The sequence below is a fragment of the Onychostruthus taczanowskii genome, unplaced genomic scaffold, assembly GCF_017590055.1.
Source record: "Onychostruthus taczanowskii isolate IOZ18803 unplaced genomic scaffold, ASM1759005v1 scaffold106, whole genome shotgun sequence".
Lineage (NCBI taxonomy): Eukaryota > Metazoa > Chordata > Aves > Passeriformes > Passeridae > Onychostruthus > Onychostruthus taczanowskii.
The window spans coordinates 1,405,415-1,426,492 of record NW_024497186.1 but is presented as its reverse complement, the minus strand read 5'-3'; the positions used below and the strand labels follow the sequence as shown (position 1 = coordinate 1,426,492).

The window sequence follows — 21,078 nt, the reverse complement described above, 5'->3', positions numbered from 1 at the left end:
CAAGAAGCCAAGCAAAGCCCAGCCCTGTGCCTGATAAACATCTCCCCATCTGGATTTCCCAAGCTTTTGGGAAAGTTAAGCAACTCTCACAGAAGGCCATTTCTATACATATTCTATACATATTGCTCTGTGGAGAGCTGCACAGAACCCAGTGCCATGAAATGGAGCCGAGGGCTGGAGCAGCAGAGCATCCACCACCCCTCCCAGGTCAGTCAAAAATAAAAACTGTCATTCATCTGGGAAATGTCACAAAGCCCTGAGTCATTGTTTATTCTAAATAGCACCAGCTCCCATCTTCAAAGTGGTGTTGAATGACTCCAATTGCTAAATGAACTAGAGACAAGCAAAGACAACAACCCAGCCTTTGTGTGCAGGGCACTGGATCCGTTGGGCTGGGAGAAGAAGAGAACATTTTTCCACCTGGGAGAGAAGCCCCAGGAAGCAGAGGCTCAGTGCTCAACGGCCGCTGGAGATAACAAAAAGTGTTACAGGGTTCACTCCTGGCCGTTCATCCAAAATAACAAACACCCATGAAATGTCAATGGGCAAAAGTTAAGTGGGTTCTGAACTCACTCCATGCAGGCTTCTTTGTAAATCAGTATCTGTCACTAAGAGGGGTGGATCTTTTCTTGGAGACAAGCTATCACTAGCAGCTCCCTTTCATGTCTTTCCAATCAAAAATTTCCTAATTTATGAGTGCCAAAAAGTTGTAGGCAACCCATTTTGCTGATAGCAAAAGTCAGTTTTAAACTTGTCTGCAGTGATGCACCAAATATTTTGTGAACTAGGAAAAATAATTTATTTCAAGTAATAAAGAGGACAGTGTTATGGACAATGAAGCACTAATGCTGCATCCCAAAATCTCACACACGCCATCCCAGCATCACATTCAGCCTCTAAGAGAAGAGCTCGGCATTGAAATGCCTGCAGGGAAAGTAGTGAACAATCAGAGTTGAAAAATAATTTGGTGACACAGCATAGACTAACGAAGCACAGTGAAATGTCAAACGTTACATACAGATGAAGGAAAACAACTAAGGAAAATGTCCATAAATTAATTGCTACAACTATAAATTTGTCTAAATTCAAGATGAGTAAAACAGGAGTATATTGTAGATATCTGAGTAGCTGGAATTAAAAGCTGTACCTCATAATACAATTATTCATTTGATAATCCATAAGTGAGTGGCATACTACATTGCAAACATTGTGTTAAATGAACAGAAACATTTTGTGTAAAAATGTTAACTGCCTTCATGACCAGAGATGGGTTTGTACAGAAGAGAGCAGAGCTCTGACACAGAGCCTGGTGCTTTGGGATGTGTTCAAAGCAAAGCTGGACGTTCCTAAGAACCCAGCTGTGACAAACAGCTCTTCTCCAATCATTCCCTGTCCTGGGGCTGTTGGGATCAGCAGCCAGGCCTGGAACACCCCATGGTTTGGTTCCAGACTAAAGCACACCCAGGGTCACCTGCTGCCCCTCATCTCCTCCATGGGACACACCTGAACACTGACCAGCAGGATGCAGAAGGGTTTGCTTTCAGCTTCTCACAAGCACCTACAGAGACTCTCAGACTGTCACACAAACCCTGCTTTACTACAGTCTCCAAGTTTTTCTAGCAACAGCAGTGTTTTAAAAATATGAGAGGTTTTTTTCTCTGTTTTATTTTAGTGAACTCTTAAGACAACAGGAATCATTTGCTCAAAAAGAAAGGCTGAATATTTTTTAAATTATTATTTCTGTCTTGAAGACATCACCTTCCTCTGCCCTCATCTTCCAGCACAAGCATGTTTGCACAGGTGAGGTCCGTGCCACCTGCAGCACTGTGTGTACAGTTCGAAGGTGGCAGGGTCACAGCGTTTCCTTCATGCAACGGCATCAACACCACAATGAGAAGTGAGAACACACAAAAGGGAGGCAAACACTGCTCAGAGAGCAGCTCCAGTCCTGTAGCAATCTAAACTGGAGAAGACAGTGAAGTCCGAAGTCCCAAATATACATCTGGGCAAAAGGTGAGCCTGAGAGGAGTTTTACCTGTTGATACTCTGAATCTGAGCCAAGCAAGCACCTGAACAGCACAATTCTCCTTCTACACCTGCAGCTGTGTATGTACAGAACTGAAATTAAATATCCTGTTGGCAGCAAGCTCCTAGGTCAATACAGAAAAGCTGTGAAGACAGGAAAGAGTCTAAGACTTCAACTGTTATTTAAATTTGTATTGACTAAATGCCTTTTAGGAGTCATAACATTTGTCACAAACACATTAAAAATTACTGTATTTATCCACTAAATAACTTGTTAGCAGGTAAGTGTAAATTCTCATCCTTACCTCAGCTCTCCCTGCAGGAGGCAACAAGAGTCACCAAGTAAACAAGTATGCAAGTGTGGAAAGCCTTCCTCAGGAAAGCCGTCCTCCACTGCCTGCACAGGGAGGAGATGCAAGGTAGGCCTTGCACAGCCTCTTTAAGGGCACTGACTGCGACAGTTCTCACACCAGCTGAGCTTTCCCACTGCACTGCAGGCAGCTTTATATAAAATGAAACAGAATCATTTCAGTTTGGGGAAAATCCTGATGAAGAGAATCATGCTGATGAATATAAAACAAACTACAATTAGCATTATCCACAGCAGCCAGTTGACAGATTTCTTGGCGTGCTGTTCCAGGCGGTCGGATTCGTCCTTGAGCTTCTCGAAGTTCTGGTCTGCCATCCTGAGGGAGTGTGACAGTGTCTGTGGAGCAAAGAGAGCAAACAGGGTCAGCCTCACAGCTGCCAGGTCTGGCAGCTTCCTCCAACAGAGAAAAGGTTCAACTGCAGGCAGCTGTTGCCCCCACTCCAATCCCACCTGGAATCAAGCTACAGGATTTCACTCATCAGCACTTGAACCTTGTGGGCTGCAAAACCGAGGGGCTACAGCTCAACATGCACTACCTGGTTGTCCTGTTTGATCACGTTCTGGGCAGCCAGAGTGTTGTTTTTGAGGCTGCGAGCCAAGCTGAGCATTTCCTCAGCCAGCTTCTCCTGCATGTCCTGGTGGTGCTGCAGCACAGCATCCAGCTCCACTGCCGACTGCTTCTCATCTGATGTGAGGCCTCTGCAAGAGCACGAGGGAAAAAAAGGGATTTATGTTTCCTTGTGGGTCAATCTCACAAGTTTTCCCCAGGTTTTACATCTCTACGAGACAACAAGGCCCACTGAGTCAACTAAAGCCATTGTATTTTGGTCAGACACTTCACCCAATCTAAAGCATATCAGGGATTTAAAGGTCAGTGGGAAAACAGTTCCCAAAACACTGAGCACTGGAATGAGAAATTTTGACTTACTTGCGCTTCCTTATGTTCAACTCCTCAGAATCTGGAAAAATAAAATAAGTGTTTAGTGTTTAGCATGTTTCCCATGCAATCACAGGGATTTCTGGATATCCAAATCCTACTTAGCCTCTACCCCAAGGAATATGGGTGTCAAATGCCTACCTGCTTTCTGCAGGGAAAAGAGGACACCCAACATCAAAAGAGGGGAAAAACCCCAGCTGAATCACATCCCTGAGGGCAGGGTTTCAGCCCGTGTGTCTCGGTGTTCTTTCAGGACACGTTAGATTGGCCCAGCTCCAGCTGCTCTAACAGTAGCCATGGAAACCTCAAATTAATTCCTCCCAGTTCCCTACGTGAATAACATGGCTGTGTATTCCAGAGGAACTGAACAACACCTACTCAAAGCACCCAGGATCACATGGTTTGCTCAGAGCAGAAGGGAACAGGCACAAAATAAATTGCCCCTGCTAATTCTGTAATTAGAATGTCTGTTTCTGCATGAATGCTACAAAAAGAACTTCCTGCAAGTCACTGCCACCATTGATAACAACACTTCTGCTTTCATCTGTCAGGGTTTTGGTTTAGTTTGTTTTTTTTTAAATCTGCTGTCTTGAAAAGAAGTGAGGCACTAAATTAAAAGTACACTTTGGGAAATCTTGAACACTCTTCCCCTCCCTGTAAGACTCAGGCTGACTACAATTAGAGGAACCAACTGGTCAAACTTACCATCAGCAGCCAGGGCGTCCTGGGAGGAGAAAGAGAACCAAAACAGCAGATTACAAAGGGTCAGTGATAAAGGACAGGCCTGGCAGAGTGCCTGTGCCCAGGATTTAGAGATAAAGAGGTGCCTCCCCACCCAGCCTGGGACACTTGTGAGACACAGCCACCCGAGGCAGCCGAACACAAGCAGGACAATCTGTGCAGCAGCAGCACTGAACGCACCGTGCCGAGCAGCTCGCTCCTCATCTGGCCCGTGCAGCGCGCCTTGGTCTGCAGGTGGACGGTTTTGGTGGCCGGGGTTCTCTCCTTGGCTGTCGTCGGCGTGCGCCCAGGGGCCAGGAACTGGTTTGCCAGAGCCTTTTCCGTCGATGAAGGCTGGGAGTGAGGAGAAGCAGGGAGCAGTCATGGATATGACAGTCTGCAGTGCGAGGCAGCCGGGGTGCGACCCACGAGGATGGGGGTGCAATCCCACAGCGCTTCCCAACAGGGAAGTCAGCCTGAACAGCAGCACTGACTGCACCTCGCTTGGTGGCGTTTCACAGCTCCCCAGGTGCACCTGGGACCAGCCCAGAGAGGTGTCAGGCCTGAGGGACAGCAGCTGCCCTTGCATCTCACAAAGGAGTGAGAAAGATGAATGCAACATACACTTCGCTTTTGAAGTTTCATACAATACTTCCTTTTAACAAAATATTAATCCGATATTTATTCAGGCTTTCACAAGGAGTGCGTAATAAGATTTTAACAACTGTTATTTTGAGATGCAAGATAAAAGTAAGCATAGGAACCAGGCAATAGGTGAATATAAACACAGAATACTGGAATCTTTTCTAGATGAACTAGTAGATCTTACCAATTTTTCAGCTTCTAGGAGTCCCTTTAGGAAGTCCACTTTGCGAGAGTATTCATTCAGTAGTTCAGGGGCTGGCTTGCTGTTGGAAGATAACAATATCAAAACCAAAGTTATCAGCATTTTCTAGTGTTCTGCTTTCCAAATGAAATAATCAAAAAGCCCCACACGGATTTTCAAAGAAGCAGAAATAGCCTCAGGTCGGGAATACACTTGCAACCCTCTGCAAATCACCTTTTCCAAGGCAGGGAAGGCTCAAGGAATATGTATTTCCACAGGGAAGACACACTGCTGCAGTGCTCGTGGGCCATGGCTGACTTACAGGTAAGAGATTATGGAATCACAGTGTTATTAATGTTAGAAAAGACCTCCAAGAGCACCAGATCCAACCTTCGACTGAATTCCCCCCATTCCCACTAAACCATATTGCAAAGTGCCACATCTGCTCTCTTTTTGAACGCTTCCAGGAATGGTGACTCCATCTCTTCCCTGGGCAGCTCCTTCTAGTGTTTTACCACTTTCACTGAAGGAATTTTTCCTGGTATCCAACCTAAACCTCCTCTGGCACACCCAGAAGCACAAACCCACAACAGGCACCCAGGGGCTCAGAGCGCTCACCTGGACTGCTTCTTCAGCTCCCGGAGCATGTCCTCCAGAGCAGCCACATACTAAGGGCAAAAACAAGATTTTAAGTACAGCATTAAGGAGAAATCCCCTGTCTGGCAAAGGCCGTGGGTTTAACACCCACTTTCACTGAAGGAATTTTTCCTGGTATCCAACCTAAACCTCCTCTGGCACACCCAGAAGCACAAACCCACAACAGGCACCCAGGGGCTCAGAGCGCTCACCTGGACTGCTTCTTCAGCTCCCGGAGCATGTCCTCCAGAGCAGCCACATACTGAGGGCAAAAACAAGATTTTAAGTGACAGCATTAAGGAGAAATCCCGTCTGGCAAAGGCCGTGGGTTTAACATCACAGCGCTCCCCATCTCGGTTACTGAGGGGCCGGACGCGGTGCTGCGGGGCAGAAGGGCGGGAGGGGCGCGGCGGCCTCACCTTCTCCAGCCGCCACTCCTCGGGGTCCCGCCGCTCCGCCGCCAGCGCCTCGCACCGGCTCAGGAGCCGCATCAAGTTCAGCTCCAGCCGCGTCGCGGCCATGGCGGCACCGGAACTCCCCTCAGCGCCGGGCGCCATCTTGGGGCGGGGCGCGGGGAGGGGCGGGAAGCGCCGGGCGGGCCGTGACCGCCCCGGTTTATTTAAAAAAAAAAAACAAAACCCAAACCCCCCCTGCCAAATCACCCCAAACCCAAGGCGTGCACACGGCCACAGAGGCAGCTGCGGCTCGGGGCAGCGCTGTGGCCGAACTGAGCTCTTCCCTCACTCCAGCACGGTGCAGCGCCGTGAGGGGCCGGAGCACGGCCGCGGCTTCAAGCGCTGCGGAGGGATCGCAGCTCGCCCTCAGCTGTGTCCCCGCACAGAGGTGAGGCGGATCGCACAGCACACCCAGCATGGGAGCTCCCCTTTGCTCCAGGAGCACCAAAATCCTCCCCTGTGACACTACAGCCGCATTACTGCTTCCCTCTTCCCCCGTCCTTTATCACTACTTTATAAAAACAGTAAAGGCTTCCTTCGGAAATAAATTGCTTGTTAGACAGACATCCATCAACTACCACATGTATTTTTTAAAAGTGCAATGTTTTAATGAACGTTTTTATATTTGTTGGTCTCAGTTAAGGCTATTACCACATTTAACAGTTCTGTAAACCATAGAGAAAATTGTCATAAAATCATACAAAACATTAAGGCAACACACATTGACCTAAACTCACTGTTGGTCCCATGAGAGTCCATTGTAAGGCAAATGGAAAAGGCACAGCAGCGGAATGGGGGGGCTTTTTCCTGTACACTCAATCCACGTATTTTATTCAACATGAAGCTTTACTTTCTTTGCAAGGTTTTAATTTAAAGTGGAGAATATTTGCTTTAAACAACCTTGCTTAACCCTTACAGTACTGTACATTTCTGGGCTGCCTTCCCCGCAGCCACTTAAAAGACCATGAACAAGTTCAGAGCCTTCAAAGGGTTAAAGCCAAAGCTGTGGTCAACTTCAAGAAGAGTCCAGAGAGCTGAAGGATTTCACTTCTCCACACAGGGAATGTGAGAGTAAGGGTCCGAGAACCTGCGTTTGAGTTTTGCTGTGGGTTCGTATTCATCCCCGAGTTCCTGAGCGTGGGCCAGTGCAGACCCTTGTGCAATGTACACCGAGTGGATGCTGTCTGTCCGCCTCGCTGGCTGCTCCCTCCGCTGCACCCTCTGACGCTCTTCCTTAGCGAAAGCCTCGTCCTGGGATTCTGTACATTTGAACATCCCGGGAGGAAGTTTTATGTTTGCTGTTGGCATCACTGGAGTTCGACGGGGCACTTTAATCTTGGACAGTGTTAAGGAGTATCTGCGCCTTGAAGCCAGGGATGCAGAGTAAGAATCTGAAGAGGTTTGCGGGAGAGAAGGCACTTGGCAAATGTCTTTGGCAGGCACGCTGGAGCTCTGAGCACAGCAGTGTAATCCAATAATTGCTTTAAAGAAAGAAGATACTTAGAGACTGATAGCGGGCCTAAAATGTAACTCAATACGAGCCACTGTGACCAGATGATGTTTGGTCACCTGGCTGTATACAGTGAAAGATGTAGAATAAAAAAAAGCACTTACTACCTTAATACTGACCTTCGGTATCCACCCGGCCTGGTTTGTCCTCCAGCAGGCTCTCTGTGCTCGCAGAGGTCTCCGAGTCCACGTTTTCCTCGTCAGAGCCTCGCTGGTCGAGCTCGGGCAAGCGGTAAGTGATGTCCTCCCTGCATCAAACACAGGCTGCAGCACCTCTGACACAAGCACCTTTATGCAGCTCAGGTTCAGAGCTAAAGCATGTAGTCATTATTAATGCTCATGGTGTTTTCTCTCAGCTAGTGCTTTGTATTTTCCTTTTCCCCCTCATCAAGGCCTACAGAACAGAGTTGGATCCTTTTGGATAAAAGGCATCCTTTACTACCTGTGTTGTCTCCAAGTGCAAAGGGCATGGCCTGCCCAAGTAAAGGGGGACTTACTTTTCTTCTTTTATTGACTGTATGCGATCGATGAGAATCTCCTTCTCCCGGTTGTTGGCTTCAGAAACGTCCTCCTCTTCATGCACAGAGTCCAGCTCTGAGGTGCCACTGTCATTTCCTTTGACCTGAGAACTTTTACTCTGCAAGACAGATTCACATGTAACACCTGTCAGCCACAAGCAGCTAACCCACCTGCAAGTTTCAGAGTAGAAGACAAATGAGTGGGTCAAAGGAGAGGCTGATGGAATTGATGAAGAGCTGTTAGTTATCCATACAAATGTTTCAAAAAGTAAGAAAGTTTCCTATTCACCTGATATCTAGGATTTTGTTACCTTTTTTGATCTGTGAGGCTCAGTTTAGTTTTAGTAGTCACTTAATAAGTAATATTATTACATCCAATGTAAGTTACATAGAGTGTCTATAAAATATCAGGTGATGACAGAAAAGCCCAGCAGCCCTGCATGCAGTCTGGGGAGGAAGTTGCACCAGTACATGCAGTCCTGATTGTTCAAGAGTGTTTAAAACTGAGTTACAACCCATGTAAGTACTTTAGTCATGCAGGAGTACCATAAGAAAAACCCATGCACTGGAGCCAGGCAGTTGTACATACCAGCTTCCCCTCGTAAGGGGAAGAGAACCCAAGTTTTATAGGCCAGAGCTAGAGAGAGATGGAGACCAAATTCACTATATGCAGCTTCTGATCAGACACAGTTTGTTTTGTATTAATCAGTACAACAAAAACAAAGAGTATTTTCCCTCCTAGAATGCAGCATATTTTTGCACACCAGCCATCTCTGGAGTGAAGGAACTCTTTTGTCATGTCAGACACTCAATCTTAGTTCCACTGACAGAATTACATGGGAATAGATTTTGAACAGTACAAAAGCAGATTCCCACCCCTGGACCTTTAATTTACCAGAACTTCAGTGCAGCTGTATATTTAGCTCCTACCTACAGCTTTGAGCAGTTGTTTTTTTCCAGCTGATTTTTGACTCACTGAATGGATGGACAGGAGAAGTAGCACTCCCTCACCAAGTTGCTGGAAGTTTTATTTGGAAGTTTTATCTTGGAAGTTTTATTTCAACACTTACCGTGTTCTGCCGAAGCAACGAGAGCCGTCGGAAAGCGAAGCTCTCTGCTGCTTCCAGCTGATTGATTTCTTCCATTTTTATCTTGTACTTCCTTATCTGCTCCTTTATGAGCATCTCTACACACCTGTGAGAAAGGCAAGGTCTTATTGAGCTGCCTCATACTATGAAAGTTCTGAAACAACCATGGTGGGATGGGATGCTGCTCCTGGCCTGGGGGTGTTTGTCACACACATGTGGCTGGAATGTGACCACAGCATCCCCGCCCATCCCTCACAGCAGCACTGCATGGTAACAGGGTGAAGAGTCCAACACAGCAGGCACAACAGGACAGGTAATGGTGACAGGTAATGGCACATGTTCCTCCTGGGATCACCAGAGCCTCCCATGCTGGCTGTACACAGTGGCGAGCATACAGACATTACCACGGCTGCCAACAGCTCCTGCTGCTTCTACCTGTTGTCCCTGTGTTGGCACAGACTGGCAGAGACACGAGCCTGCAACTGCCCTTCTCCACCTCTGTGGCCCCAGGGATCAGTAAGAAGTTACAAAAAGCTGTCATTTTTCAAACTCTTTTCATTGGAGGCAGAGGCAAGGCCAGCCATGCAGTGAGGATGGTGAGGGGCTCTCACAGCCAGAGTTACTGGAGGGTGAGGAGAACAGAGAGGTCAAGGACAGAACCTTCTTCAATTCAAAGAACAATGCAGAAGAGATCATCGGGGGTTCCAAGTATGCAGGAGACAGCTTAATTCTATATCTTATTGTTTATTATGCCTTGTATCTCAGTAAAAGAGATAATTAGGGTACAAGCCCCCCAAAAAATAGATTATCTTGAGGTAAAACACAAGCCTGATAATCAAGACTTACAGATCACCCTACTTTATGCTTAGTGAAATGGAGACAGGTGAAAGGTCTGAGAAGGGTGTATGAACTGGCAGCACTGGCAGAGCTAGAATTCAGCTCCTGAACCTCAGCTTCTCAGCTTGATAAGAATAAAGTTGTAACAAATACAGGCAGTGGTACTGACCTTCCATCCCATTCCAAAACACTGCTTCTCAGCAGACTGCCAAAACTTACATGGTTGTTTTTGAGACATCCTTCATGCTGGTCAAGGGGTCAGAGGTGTCAGGACAGCGCAAGAGGCACGGAGCAAACACGATGGCCAAGGCATTGGGGGACATGCGGTTCACATCTTCTATCAAAGCCACTCTGAAATTCAACATCCAGGAAAAGAGATTTTAAGTGGACCTTGCTAGAATATAAACACCCTGATCACACCATGCCAGAGTTCCCAAATAACATGTAAGGAGGCCTCTTGGACACTCCGTATGTACAGCAGTCCAAAGAAGCTTTACAATTATTTCATACCTACTAAGGAGACAACATTTCATGAATCAAAGGATCAGGAAGCTACCCAGGCTAAGCTAGTCTGGTAGCTTCTTAAAGTATGTCTGTTGATTCAGCATCTTCTCTTCAAAAATCCCATTTGCCCATGTTCAGAGGGCTGCTTGGAAAGTCCCCTGGTTCCTTGGGTAGGAGCAGCCTCTTTACCAGCCCCTTTACCACCTGCTCCTGGAACTTGCATATGTTCATCCTCAGTTCACTACAAGCCCCTCTGTCTAAATCTGGGTGCTCACCAAGGCTTTGAGATCTACCTTGTCTTCAAAGTAGTTCTTACCTGCTTTGATCTAAACACACCAGGTGTAGAAGTAACCACACACCTGTTCATGAGCACAACTACCAGCTTCAATTCTTTCATTTCCAAACCAGCAGCACAATCCCCACACTGACACTGAAAGTGTTTAACACTTTAGAAAGCTTCCAAGCAGCACTCAGAATCACAGTTTCTCTACAAATGAAGAAATTTAACTCATTACTTGACAAGATGGAAGATGAGTCGTTCCAAGGTATTATGATTTGCTTGTGGGAGCTGCTCCAGGACACTGTAAATGGCACAGAGCTGCTCCTGTTTCTCTGGTAGTTCTGCACAAAGGGAGAAAACACAAGATATTAATTGCTGTGCAAGGCTAGTGGAAAGCTTAAAATTACTAAATTCTGATAAGTCTTACTGTCATTTCATTTAGCAACTATTATAACTGAATGTTCAAGTTCCCCTCATGGCACTGCAATTATCCTGCATTTTCAGATGTTGCTGCTATTAGCAATCATCAAGTGACACACTAAGACCTCCAACACTATACAGGGTGCCTTAATCCCACTGAAGTTAAAAGAATCTAGGTGTTTAAACTATCTGTACATCCAGATCTGGTTCAGAATAACAAGAAGAAAAACCCTGCCTGAAAGGAAACTTATTGACATGCTTATTCAGTTTTTAGAAAGAGCAGCTGTGACACATTAAAAATAAACAAGAATTCTGAAGCAAGATCAAGTAAGCTAGAGAGAAATTCCCTGAAGAGTGTTTTATGTAAAATGTCTAAAATCATTGTTGTAAGTACACTGGAAGGAGCTGTTTAGTCAGCATGATCATCTTAAGAATTTCTTTTCCCAAGGACATAATGAATTAAAGCAGAAATGTTTGAAGAATGGTTCTTAAACCTACCTACAGCTCTGAGAAAATCATTGTACTGTGCTGAGGTCATCAGTGGGTCTGGCAATTCCCTCAGCCACTGCTTAAGGATCCCTGTGATGGTGTGAATAGGGTAATTCTCCAGTTTCACTGAGTTTGGGTCTGAAAAGAAATGTTTTATTTAGAGCAGTTCATTCCTTTGATGCACACAATGATACCCCATAGAAATAAGATTAGAAATATTCTAATCTCCTGTACACAGAATCCAAATGGCAATTCAGAAGTTAAAAATAGGCAAAAGATAGTAATTTGAAGGTACTAAACAGCTTTTGGCAGCCAACAAAAATAATATAGCCTGCACAGTCAGCAAAAAGGTGCTTTTAAACACTAAGAAGTGACAGATACTTTCAGATAGAAGAGAATTGAAGGGAAAACTGATAGCATGCAATGACATGCAAAGAGTCAACACTGCTTGGACCTTCTTGCAGCAACTGCTTCAGCTCCTTCATCCGATTTGCTGATCCTGATTTCCTGTAGATGCCTTCTGTGTAGAGCCCGTGCATCTCCACATACTCGAGCAGCTTCTCCATGACCATGGGCACCGAGTTCCTCTCGCTGGTCAGGGCGCTCACGCACACCCCGAAGTGCCGCGGCTCCGCGTCCTGCTCGCCCTGGGGGTGACACAGCTGTGATCCCACTGCCCCCTCCCCTTCCCCAGCCAGGCAGTGCCATGGCTTCCTGCTACAACTGCCTCATGCTTCCAGAAACTACAGCTGAGTGGTTTATCCTGCCTTTGATCATAGGGCAGATTTGCTGAGCTGCAGCAATAAAGAGGCTTTATGGTTCACACTCCAGGATTTCTTTATCAGTTTGGCCAACACTGCACACACACTCTGTGAGAAGGGTTCCTAAATTAGCTCAAGCATCACCTCCTAGGAGAAAGCTCTGTTTCTGCAAGTGCAGAGCCCCTCTCTGACTGAGGAGGGAACTGTTTAAACAATTTTTATTCAGTGCCTGGATATTCACTGTTCATTTACTGAGAAATTAAGGCAGCATTTTGCATGCACTGCTTCTGGTACCACAGAACCCATCCCAGATCCACAGGCCTTACCTTTTTCCCACAGGAGGTACAGCTGCTCTGGATTTTGGACATGCACTTCTTGTGACAAGTCAGCTTGCAAACTAGAGAAAGGAGCAATTGTTACAAGCATCTAAATCACACTGAAACCCTCTGCATCTTGAATTACCCACTTTCTATATGGCCTGTTCACCCAGGCCCACCTGCAGCCCCAGAGCTACATGCAGTCTGCACAGCTGAGGTGTGCTCACTCACCACTGCACAGACAGGCCTTCTCCATGGGCCAGATGTAGGAGGAGCAGTGCTCACACGACTGCCGGATGCTCACTTGGTAGTTTGTGAACACGTGGCCATTGTGCTCTTCAATCTGATGAGAGACAGCAAGGAACCAGTGAACTCTTCTTGCCTTTTAAAAATTATTATTATTATTTTTAATAAAACCATCTACGCTATGTCACATTTCCATCTTTTATTTTACAATTATAGCTGAAAGCTTTCCCCTGAAACCAAATTTCACCCTGTCTTAAGGTTTGCTGGAACATTTAATAATTGACTTGCTGCCTTAAAGTTCATCAGTAAAATACAAGAGCTGTAGTTTTGTTATTAATATTTAGTAGTTGTTTTCTTTTAAACAGCCCATGCTTGAGAAAACCTTTAGACTTTAAAAGAAGCTATGGTCAAGCAAGAAAATGCTTGAGTACGACCTATCACTGCATGAGAAAGATCTCTGCTTTATGAAAACTGGTTTTATACTGTCACATCTTCATAAAAGAGCTAAGTGAATGAGCATGCAAAACAAACCAGAACATCAGTACAAAATCAAGCTCTTCAAAGGGTGTTTGTGTTCTGTGAGTGCACCTGAGGACTTGGATCATTGCAGAAAGCAAGCACTTACTGCACGATCTTGTTTCCGTTTCTTCTTCTGGGCTTTGGTTTGCTGCAACGGGAAACAAAACTGGCCTTAGTCTTTGAAATTCAGATATCCCATTCCTTTTTTTTCCCCTTATTGAGTTTCCCAGACTTTACTTCACCTCCAGACATTTGAGACACTATCCTGCAGGTTCAGCTTGGTTTGAGGGTTGTCTGAGCTCACACTATCAACTTCCTAAAAACCAACTGAGCTCACTGCCTGATGACAAAGCAACTCCATCTCTCAAACCTCCAGAGAACTCCTATGTTTTCACCAAAGAAAATGCACACTTTCAGATTCTGAAAACATTAAGTTAAAAAATTAACAATTCCATAAAGGTGTGTCAGCAATCAGAATTTGTTATACACATGATGTGTGTATAGTAAGTGTTTCCCAAATAATAAAGAATGCCATGGAAAAGGTTTTTGAGATAACACAGGTCCCCTAAGTTAACAGAGCAACAATGTTTCACCATACCTTAAACCAGTAACAGAATAACTTTCATACCTTGGGCTGCTCAGGTTCCTCTTTCTTTGTATATCCTCTGATGAATTCATCCAGAAGGGATAGAAAGAGATTCAAAACCAGCTTGACTTCTTTTTCTTCCCTTTTTTTGGCCAGGTTTGTAACTAGGAGCTGGTAATTTTCCACCAGATCTTTATAGCCAACATGGATTTGTCCATTCTAAAGAAGGAAAAATACTTGTCAGACATTCCTTTTTGATACTGTTGAGACAGTTCCATATTTTCAGGTACTTAAGTTCAGAGGTGAAAAAGCACAGCCATGATCAAAGTCAAAGATAGCAGCCCATGACAGAAACAAGTTAACACACTTCCCTCCTGCACTGTCCAACAGCACTTGGCTGACACAAGGCAGTGTCAGAAGAATATTGGAAAAGCTGTTGGCTCCTCTCTTCAGCATTAGGAGGCTGAAGACAGCAAAATCCATCCATTTCTAAAAATAAATTTATGGCTGAGTGAATGAGCAAAGGAAAACAAAGTAGGCTACTTGAGATTACAGCAGAACTGTAAAATGAGTCTAACATTCAGCTCTGAATTCTATGCTGAAAATTGCTGAACTGCTTTGTTGAAGAGCTGCAGGCCAAGCCTTTAACCTGCACACTCAACTCATTTACTGCCTGCCAACTTTCCTTTATTGAGACTTACTACTTACAGGAGCAGAGTACATGGTCTTGATGTTTCCTCTGAACTTCTCTGTGGCTTCAAAAAACAAACATTCAACACCAGACTTCTGGGAGCGTAAGTCATTGATCTAGAAAAAAAATACATCTGCATCAGATTTTGTTAAGAAAAGAACATCTGAACAGAGTTAAGCTTCAGTGGCTGGGCTTAGTTATTTGTGACCATTCCAATTATTTAAAACAACATTTTTTAATGCACTGTGCTGATGATACAAAACAGTAGAGTTGGGCTTTAGAGAACTCTCTATTTACAACTCTCGCTTTTTTTTTTAATACAAGTTTTGCTGCCCACTCATTTGTAAACAAAGAACTAACATGAATGCCCTGTATTGTATTTAATGCAATATTATGCATTCAGTGACTTGAGCAAAAGAACAGAAAGGACCCTAATGCAGACCTAGCTCAGTCAAACCATCCAATCAATTCCCTTTTGCTTTAGACTATAGCACAAACATGCACCTAGACCAGCAGGGCTTTAAAATTCTACACAAACAGTGAACAAAGACTTGAATTTTCTCATGGCTGGGAGCCTTTCACCTTGTTTAGGAGGAACTCATCCAGGTGTTTCAGCTCATTGGCGTTTGCAATCTCCCGGACCATGGACGCGCGCCAGTTCTGGGACACGCTTGAGATCTTGCTGATCTTTATGGTTCTGTTCTTCTTGGCCTTGCTGCTCTCCTTCCCAGCCTGGGGGCGGCCTGGCTGCCCCGAAGAACCTGCCAAAGAAATGGATCTGCACGTTGAAGCAGGGTGAGGGAATTCTGCAGCATTTGTTTCCTCACAGAAATGATGCACTGTGTGAGAGTTAAACCACCAAACTCACCTTCTGAAACTTTCTGGGTCCCTCCTGTGTCTGTAAAGAGGACACAAGACACCAGGGAGAGGCCATCTCCTTCCTCAATCACATCAGAACTTTCCTTCGCAATTTTCTTGTCTGGCTTTTTCCCCAAAAGTCTACGCAAAGGGCTTTTGAAAGCAGACCTGAATACAAAAGCAGATACAAGTCTGTCCCATTAGTAATGGAAGCTGGCTCTGCCACAAGAACAGGCTCTTAATAATAACCACAACAGGATCCACAACTATGGGGAATATTTAAGGCCCAACCTGCAGAAAAACTGAGCAGCACATAAAAAAGGAAAGACAGTGTGAAAGCACTCCTGGACTTTCTGGTATTTACAAGATCAGAGCACTACCTTCAGCACACACAGACAACACCTCACATATCCAAAACATCACTTCTGGCTCAGGAAGTCTCTGGGCTGCAGAATGCCAGAGGCTGGAGCAGGCCAGGGAAGCAGCATTACATGCTAGCTGGGCTCTTCAGCTTTTCTCTTGGTGTTGCATTACACTACATGAACCTTTAATCCCAGCTGTAAGTTGGTTCTTATTTTAAAAAGAACCAGTTCACAGAAAGTGTTATGCAAGCAGAGAATCTGTTCCTCAGCAGGCTCAGATATCATGCTCAGAGCAACATGAAGCAGCAACACAGCCACTCATGTAGCTAATGCCAGCTTGTGCCTCTGCACAATCACAGTCTCAAGGTGCCCAACTCAAGTACCAATGGAAAATCCCTTTTTGTTTTCATTTTCTGAAAGACAGGCCAGTCAGACACACAAGCCATACTTGGCATCCCCTTGCTGACTCGCTGGCTGCACGGGAATGGCCGTGTCCAAGGCAGGGAAGTGGTCACTGGGCTTCTTCTGCACAGGGAACTTCTTGTTGCCTTTTTCTTCTTCAATTGGATCTGGTGACTGCTACAGGAGAGAGGAGGAGTCAAAACCTGCATTTTGAGTGACATAGATTCTATAAATGGTTTTAAAAACTAGAATGGTGAAGTTTACTTCATCAAGACAATACACTTTACCCAATAAATATTAGCTTTCTAATACATGAGCCAAGTATATTTAATGATTTGGTCAAGGATCCATTTATTAAAAAATAGGTTTTCAAATTACAGTATAATATTTTCTGATTATTGTTTTTACATGGGTATCAAGCAAAAAGAAAATTAGCCTGAAGGACAGAAACACAGACAATTATTCACAAATCTTTAATATTTATAAACAATTATAATTAAGTATGAATATGCACAACAGCATCAATACCTGGTTCATGGCAACAGTCTGGGCCAGTGTTGAGAGGTCACTTAATGAAGCTGAACTCCCCTTCTTCCTGTAATGAGATGACTTTCAGAATATGTATTTTAATAAAGTCTGTGGCCTCTTCACATCTTTTAAATAACCCACATGTCAACACTACATCTGAGTCAGAACCCTGATCAGCCCTTGCAATTTACTTTGAGAGAAATGAAAAAGCACGGGAATGTCAGATTTCCTGCCATATCAGAGGGATGATGCTTGCAAGCTGTAGGTCAGTAAAACCTTTTTTCAGTGGCGTAAAAGAAACATGAAAATAAACTCCAGACACTATTTCAACTAATGCCCTGACTCCTCCTTTTAATACAGCCAGGCAGGCTTTGCAGCTTTTGTGAGCTTCTGAAAACATTCTGCCCATACAGATTCACTGCAGGACTGGGAGCCAAGAAAAAGCAGAAGCTGTTCACAACTCCATGTGCTGCCATAACATGGCCCAAATGTAAAGGCTCTCAGGAGTTCTCCATTGATTTGTAAACATTACAGATATTTGTTTTCTGTGAAGTGAAAAAAAGGAAGCTGCCCTTACTCTAAATGATCCTGAGGAGACTTATCCACACGTATCCTTCCATCCAGAGACTGACTCAGCACATCATTCTGGCCAGCATCAGACTGCCTCTTTCCTTTCCATTTCTCTCTCTTGTACTTTAGCTTCTCTGGGTCATCCACGTATCTCTGGATTGCAGCAGTGGGGCTGTCCAGGTCTTTGGTTGCCCTCTGCCGCCTGTTTCTATCTGCCCAGCAGTCAGCAGGGCCCTGAAAGCTGCCAGTAGCAGACAGTGTGTTATGAACATTCAGTGCAAGATCTGTTGGCCTTTCAGGGCAGGTAAAGCTTTGGCTGCCTTTTATTTGGTTATTTTGATTCTGTTGTGTTTTCGTTCTATCAGCTGCCGTGTCCTCTGCATCTGATCCAGGTGGTTGCTCAGGAACAGAACCACTTTCTTTTATCTCACTTGATGGTGGAGTGTCTGAAAGAGTTTTTTCTTCACTAGGACTTTTCTCTCCCTCGCTGCTTCCCTGAAGGACATTATCTTCTTGTGCTGTGGATTTCTCTGGCTCTGGAGCAGTTTCCAGGGCCTCTTCAGCAACAGTTTGCTCTTCGTGGCACAATGCAGATGGTCCTTCAAAGGACAGGAGCACATGCTTGTTCTGTAAGTCATTGTGTTCCAGCCCCCTCTGCCGACGGGATTCCCGCTTCTCTCGGCTGTTGGTCACTCTCTCCGAGCCCTCCACCGGGTGCTTCTGGGGTAACGTGGCTTTCTCAGATGAGCTCAGGTTTTCAGCTTGCTCATTTTGAGCTTGGTCTTCATCCTCAACAGCTTGATCTGGCTCTGACTCGTGTTTCACAGGCAGCTCATCTGTTGCTGCCTCACTCTGCTCATCCTTGCTCGTATCTTCATCTATGTTGTGTGTCTTGCTTGTATCTTGTTCTTTGTCTTCATCTTCCTGCATTTCTCTCTGCTCTTCTTCAGCTTTCTGCCTTTCTAGAACCATTTTCTGGTATCTGTTAAGAATTTTTAATATGAAAACACAAATCCTTAATGCCCAGGGGTCAAAAAACCCACCAACTGCTTAAATGCAGCCCAAATACCAAGACAGACCCAAACTACATCTACAGTCCCAATGGGACTGCAGGGAGGTGTCTGCTTGTCAGGACTGGCAGCACCAGTGCAGCTGAGCTGAATAAATCTCAAATCCTGAGCACTTACCCAGTGGCCACACTCCACTGACCACTTGATACTGCCTGAAATATCACATGGCAGTAACTACCTTAAAGCTCATATAATCCCAGAACAGTTTGGGCTGGGAGGAACCTTAAAGATCATCTCATTCCCATCTCCCTGTCATGGGGATGGGACATCTTTCACTATCCCAGGGTGTTCCAAACCCCACCCAACCTGGCCATGGCCACCTCCATGGGTCCAGGGACAGCCACAACTTCCTTGGGCAACAATTTACCAAGTTGTTTACTAAGTCACCCCACCACACAAACTGAGCTTGGCAGGTGAAGCCAGGTGATTAAATGGATGTTTTCATGCCACGTTGCTCCTTCCCCTTTACCTCTTCCGCTGCAGGTGCCCCCTGACCAGGGCCTGCAGGAGACAAAGTCTCCTCCTGAGCTGCAGGAAGCGTTTCCGCTGCCGGTGCCGCCTCCAGGCTGCCTGGATCTCGATGGCAGCGTTGTTCCTCTGCAGAGCCATCCTGACACAGCGGGAGCGCCAGCACGCCTGCAAAGGGATGTTCCTGAAGTGAGGGAGGGCTGCCTCAAGGTGGGGAGTGCTCCATGACATAGTTTGTTTGTTTGTTGTTAGGAAAATAACAACAGTTATTGGCAGCTGGCAGTTATCAAAGATACCTGCAAAACAACGGCTGCCTGCCGCATCCTGAGAAAACGTCTCCTTTCCAAAACCATCCTGAGCCAGCTCTGAAGGAGGATGATTTTCCTGATCACCTCTTTGTGTAGTGTATCCTGTAGTATCTGCCGTTCAGCCTCTTTCATAAAAACCTGTTCAGTTAAAGAAAAGTTCAACAAGAAGCAGTTAACAGGAGCCTTTCAGCCCCCACTGGAGAGATAAGAGCTAATAAGAGAACAGATAAGGAAATGGTTTGGTACCACTGCACCAAACCTTACTGGCTGACAGCTTGCCCAAAAGATAAAAATCCTTTTAAATTTCAGAGTTTGGATTCTAAACTTACACTTGTACTTACAGCCTTCAAATCACAGAACCCTTCTAAAATGTAAACATTGATCTGTTTGACAAATGCCAATAGCAACAATTTCCCAAACTATCTATATAACATGGATTTGTGCTGTAGTCAAGAAACCAGACTGGCATCAAAACCAAGGGGTCAAGTATAACCTCTGTGTCATCACTTGCAAGAGCTAAAATAGCCAATTTAGATACAAAAAGCAGAGAAGAATAACACTTGTAAATGAGCTGCACTGAATTTTGCAGTGTACAGCAGCTGTTCTTACTGCCTTACAGAAAGTATCACAGACCTTGGTCTTCCCTATTTGATAGTAGTTTTCATTCAGTTTTAGTTTATTCAAATAAGCACAAATGTCTTCCTTGGAGGCTTTGGCATTTTTGGGCAGTAACACCTGAAACTGGTCGATGAATTCCTGTAAAAAGCAGAGGCAGCAAGAGACCAAATTTAGAAGACAACTCCCAAGTTTGGAGTTTTAGCTCTAAAATAGAAATGTATTTAAGACACTTAAGCTACAGGGATCTGAAAATACTTACCTCTCACTACAGATTGAGCTATTTTTCCATGTAAAATGCAGGCTACAGTCAGCCTCGTGTTAACAGGAAAGATCACCTGGATGTGATCTCTAAACCTACAGTTTTTTACAGAAAACTAATTCCCATATTAGACACCACCATGCAGCACTGACTGACTGCACTCAGACTGCTTTCCTTCACACAACCAGGAAGAATTTCCTGGCAAATGACCCCAACAGTTTAACTATGACTTTTTACCATGCAGGCTCTCTCAAAACTACAGTGCATTTTTACAGCTCATCCCAAGTGGTCATGAGCCTCATATGAAGAGACACACAAGATATGTTTTCTGAAGAGAGCAGATATTCCTGAAAGCACAACCCACTTCCAGTTCCCACTGTACCTGGAATGTGTATTTGGCACTGTAGCCAGACCTCCTGATCCGCACAGTTTCCAGCATGCCCGTGTACCGTAACTGCTGCAGCACCAAGCTCTCATCAAAGAGCATCTCCCTCTGTAAAAGACCAGCAGAAAACAGGCAGTGAGAGCCTGAGGAGCACAGCTGCTGCCACAGGGACAGCACATTTCCTTCCACACCTTGGCTACCTTCACCTGCACACAGAGTGGTAGTGAACAAGATGAAATAAAGAGATTCCAAGGCTCGAGCCCTGGATCTCAGCACACTCTGAGCTCAGCTCAGCTCTGAGGCAGCCTCACCTTCTCTGCATTGGAGCGGATGCAGCGGATGAAGAATGGCTCAGCTCTGCCCAGTGTCTCCAGCAACTTGTTAAGTGAAGTCTGAAATGAAACAGTCACAGAAGTTTTTCTTCAGGTGTCAGCATTTTGAGTGTTGTTTGACAGTAGGATAGCTTCTGCCTCAGGAATCAGGTTGTTTCAGGTCTCATGGCTGTACAAAATCCAA

At 45.2% G+C, this 21,078-nt stretch overlaps 2 protein-coding genes across 11 annotated transcripts in view; both read right to left on the bottom strand.

The window, feature by feature from the left end:
• Positions 1 to 775: 775 nt before the first annotated feature.
• USE1 (unconventional SNARE in the ER 1) lies at positions 776 to 6,071 on the bottom strand. 2 transcript variants are annotated; one of them, XM_041416782.1, is made up of 8 exons: positions 5,934 to 6,071; positions 5,727 to 5,776; positions 4,882 to 4,960; positions 4,254 to 4,406; positions 4,038 to 4,056; positions 3,324 to 3,354; positions 2,932 to 3,094; positions 776 to 2,731 (listed from the first exon to the last, which is right to left on the bottom strand). In XM_041416782.1, the coding sequence occupies exons 1-8, from the start codon at positions 6,069 to 6,071 to the stop codon at positions 2,549 to 2,551; spliced, it is 816 nt and encodes a 271-aa protein (XP_041272716.1). In that variant the 3' UTR covers positions 776 to 2,548. The 2 variants fall into 2 exon arrangements, with proteins under 2 accessions (XP_041272716.1, XP_041272724.1); XM_041416790.1 differs by lacking the exon at positions 5,727 to 5,776 and adding an exon at positions 5,497 to 5,546 and having other exon boundaries at positions 5,934 to 6,066.
• Positions 6,072 to 6,553: 482 nt separating this feature from the next.
• Positions 6,554 to 21,078, bottom strand: part of MYO9B (myosin IXB) — a 43,279-nt gene continuing 28,754 nt past the window's right edge. For 4 of the 9 annotated variants that reach the window (XM_041415870.1, XM_041415906.1, XM_041415896.1 and 1 more), the window contains 24 exons: positions 20,874 to 20,954; positions 20,560 to 20,670; positions 19,934 to 20,056; positions 19,289 to 19,438; positions 18,994 to 19,160; positions 17,462 to 18,436; positions 16,885 to 16,951; positions 16,403 to 16,533; positions 15,603 to 15,760; positions 15,317 to 15,495; positions 14,752 to 14,850; positions 14,086 to 14,262; positions 13,564 to 13,605; positions 12,924 to 13,035; positions 12,702 to 12,772; positions 12,069 to 12,261; positions 11,624 to 11,752; positions 10,941 to 11,046; positions 10,141 to 10,272; positions 9,067 to 9,190; positions 8,586 to 8,633; positions 7,976 to 8,115; positions 7,599 to 7,726; positions 6,554 to 7,450 (listed from right to left, as the gene is read on the bottom strand). In XM_041415870.1, coding sequence (XP_041271804.1) covers positions 7,014 to 7,450; positions 7,599 to 7,726; positions 7,976 to 8,115; positions 8,586 to 8,633; positions 9,067 to 9,190; positions 10,141 to 10,272; positions 10,941 to 11,046; positions 11,624 to 11,752; positions 12,069 to 12,261; positions 12,702 to 12,772; positions 12,924 to 13,035; positions 13,564 to 13,605; positions 14,086 to 14,262; positions 14,752 to 14,850; positions 15,317 to 15,495; positions 15,603 to 15,760; positions 16,403 to 16,533; positions 16,885 to 16,951; positions 17,462 to 18,436; positions 18,994 to 19,160; positions 19,289 to 19,438; positions 19,934 to 20,056; positions 20,560 to 20,670; positions 20,874 to 20,954 — 4,080 coding nt within the window. In that variant the 3' untranslated portion in view covers positions 6,554 to 7,013. Of the gene's footprint in view, positions 7,451 to 7,586; positions 7,727 to 7,975; positions 8,116 to 8,585; positions 8,634 to 9,066; positions 9,191 to 10,140; positions 10,273 to 10,940; positions 11,047 to 11,623; positions 11,753 to 12,068; positions 12,262 to 12,701; positions 12,773 to 12,923; positions 13,036 to 13,563; positions 13,606 to 14,085; positions 14,263 to 14,751; positions 14,851 to 15,316; positions 15,496 to 15,602; positions 15,761 to 16,402; positions 16,534 to 16,884; positions 16,952 to 17,461; positions 18,437 to 18,993; positions 19,161 to 19,288; positions 19,439 to 19,933; positions 20,057 to 20,559; positions 20,671 to 20,873; positions 20,955 to 21,078 lie in introns of all 9 variants that reach the window. The other 5 variants (XM_041415932.1, XM_041415940.1, XM_041415879.1 and 2 more) reach the window with 4 other exon arrangements.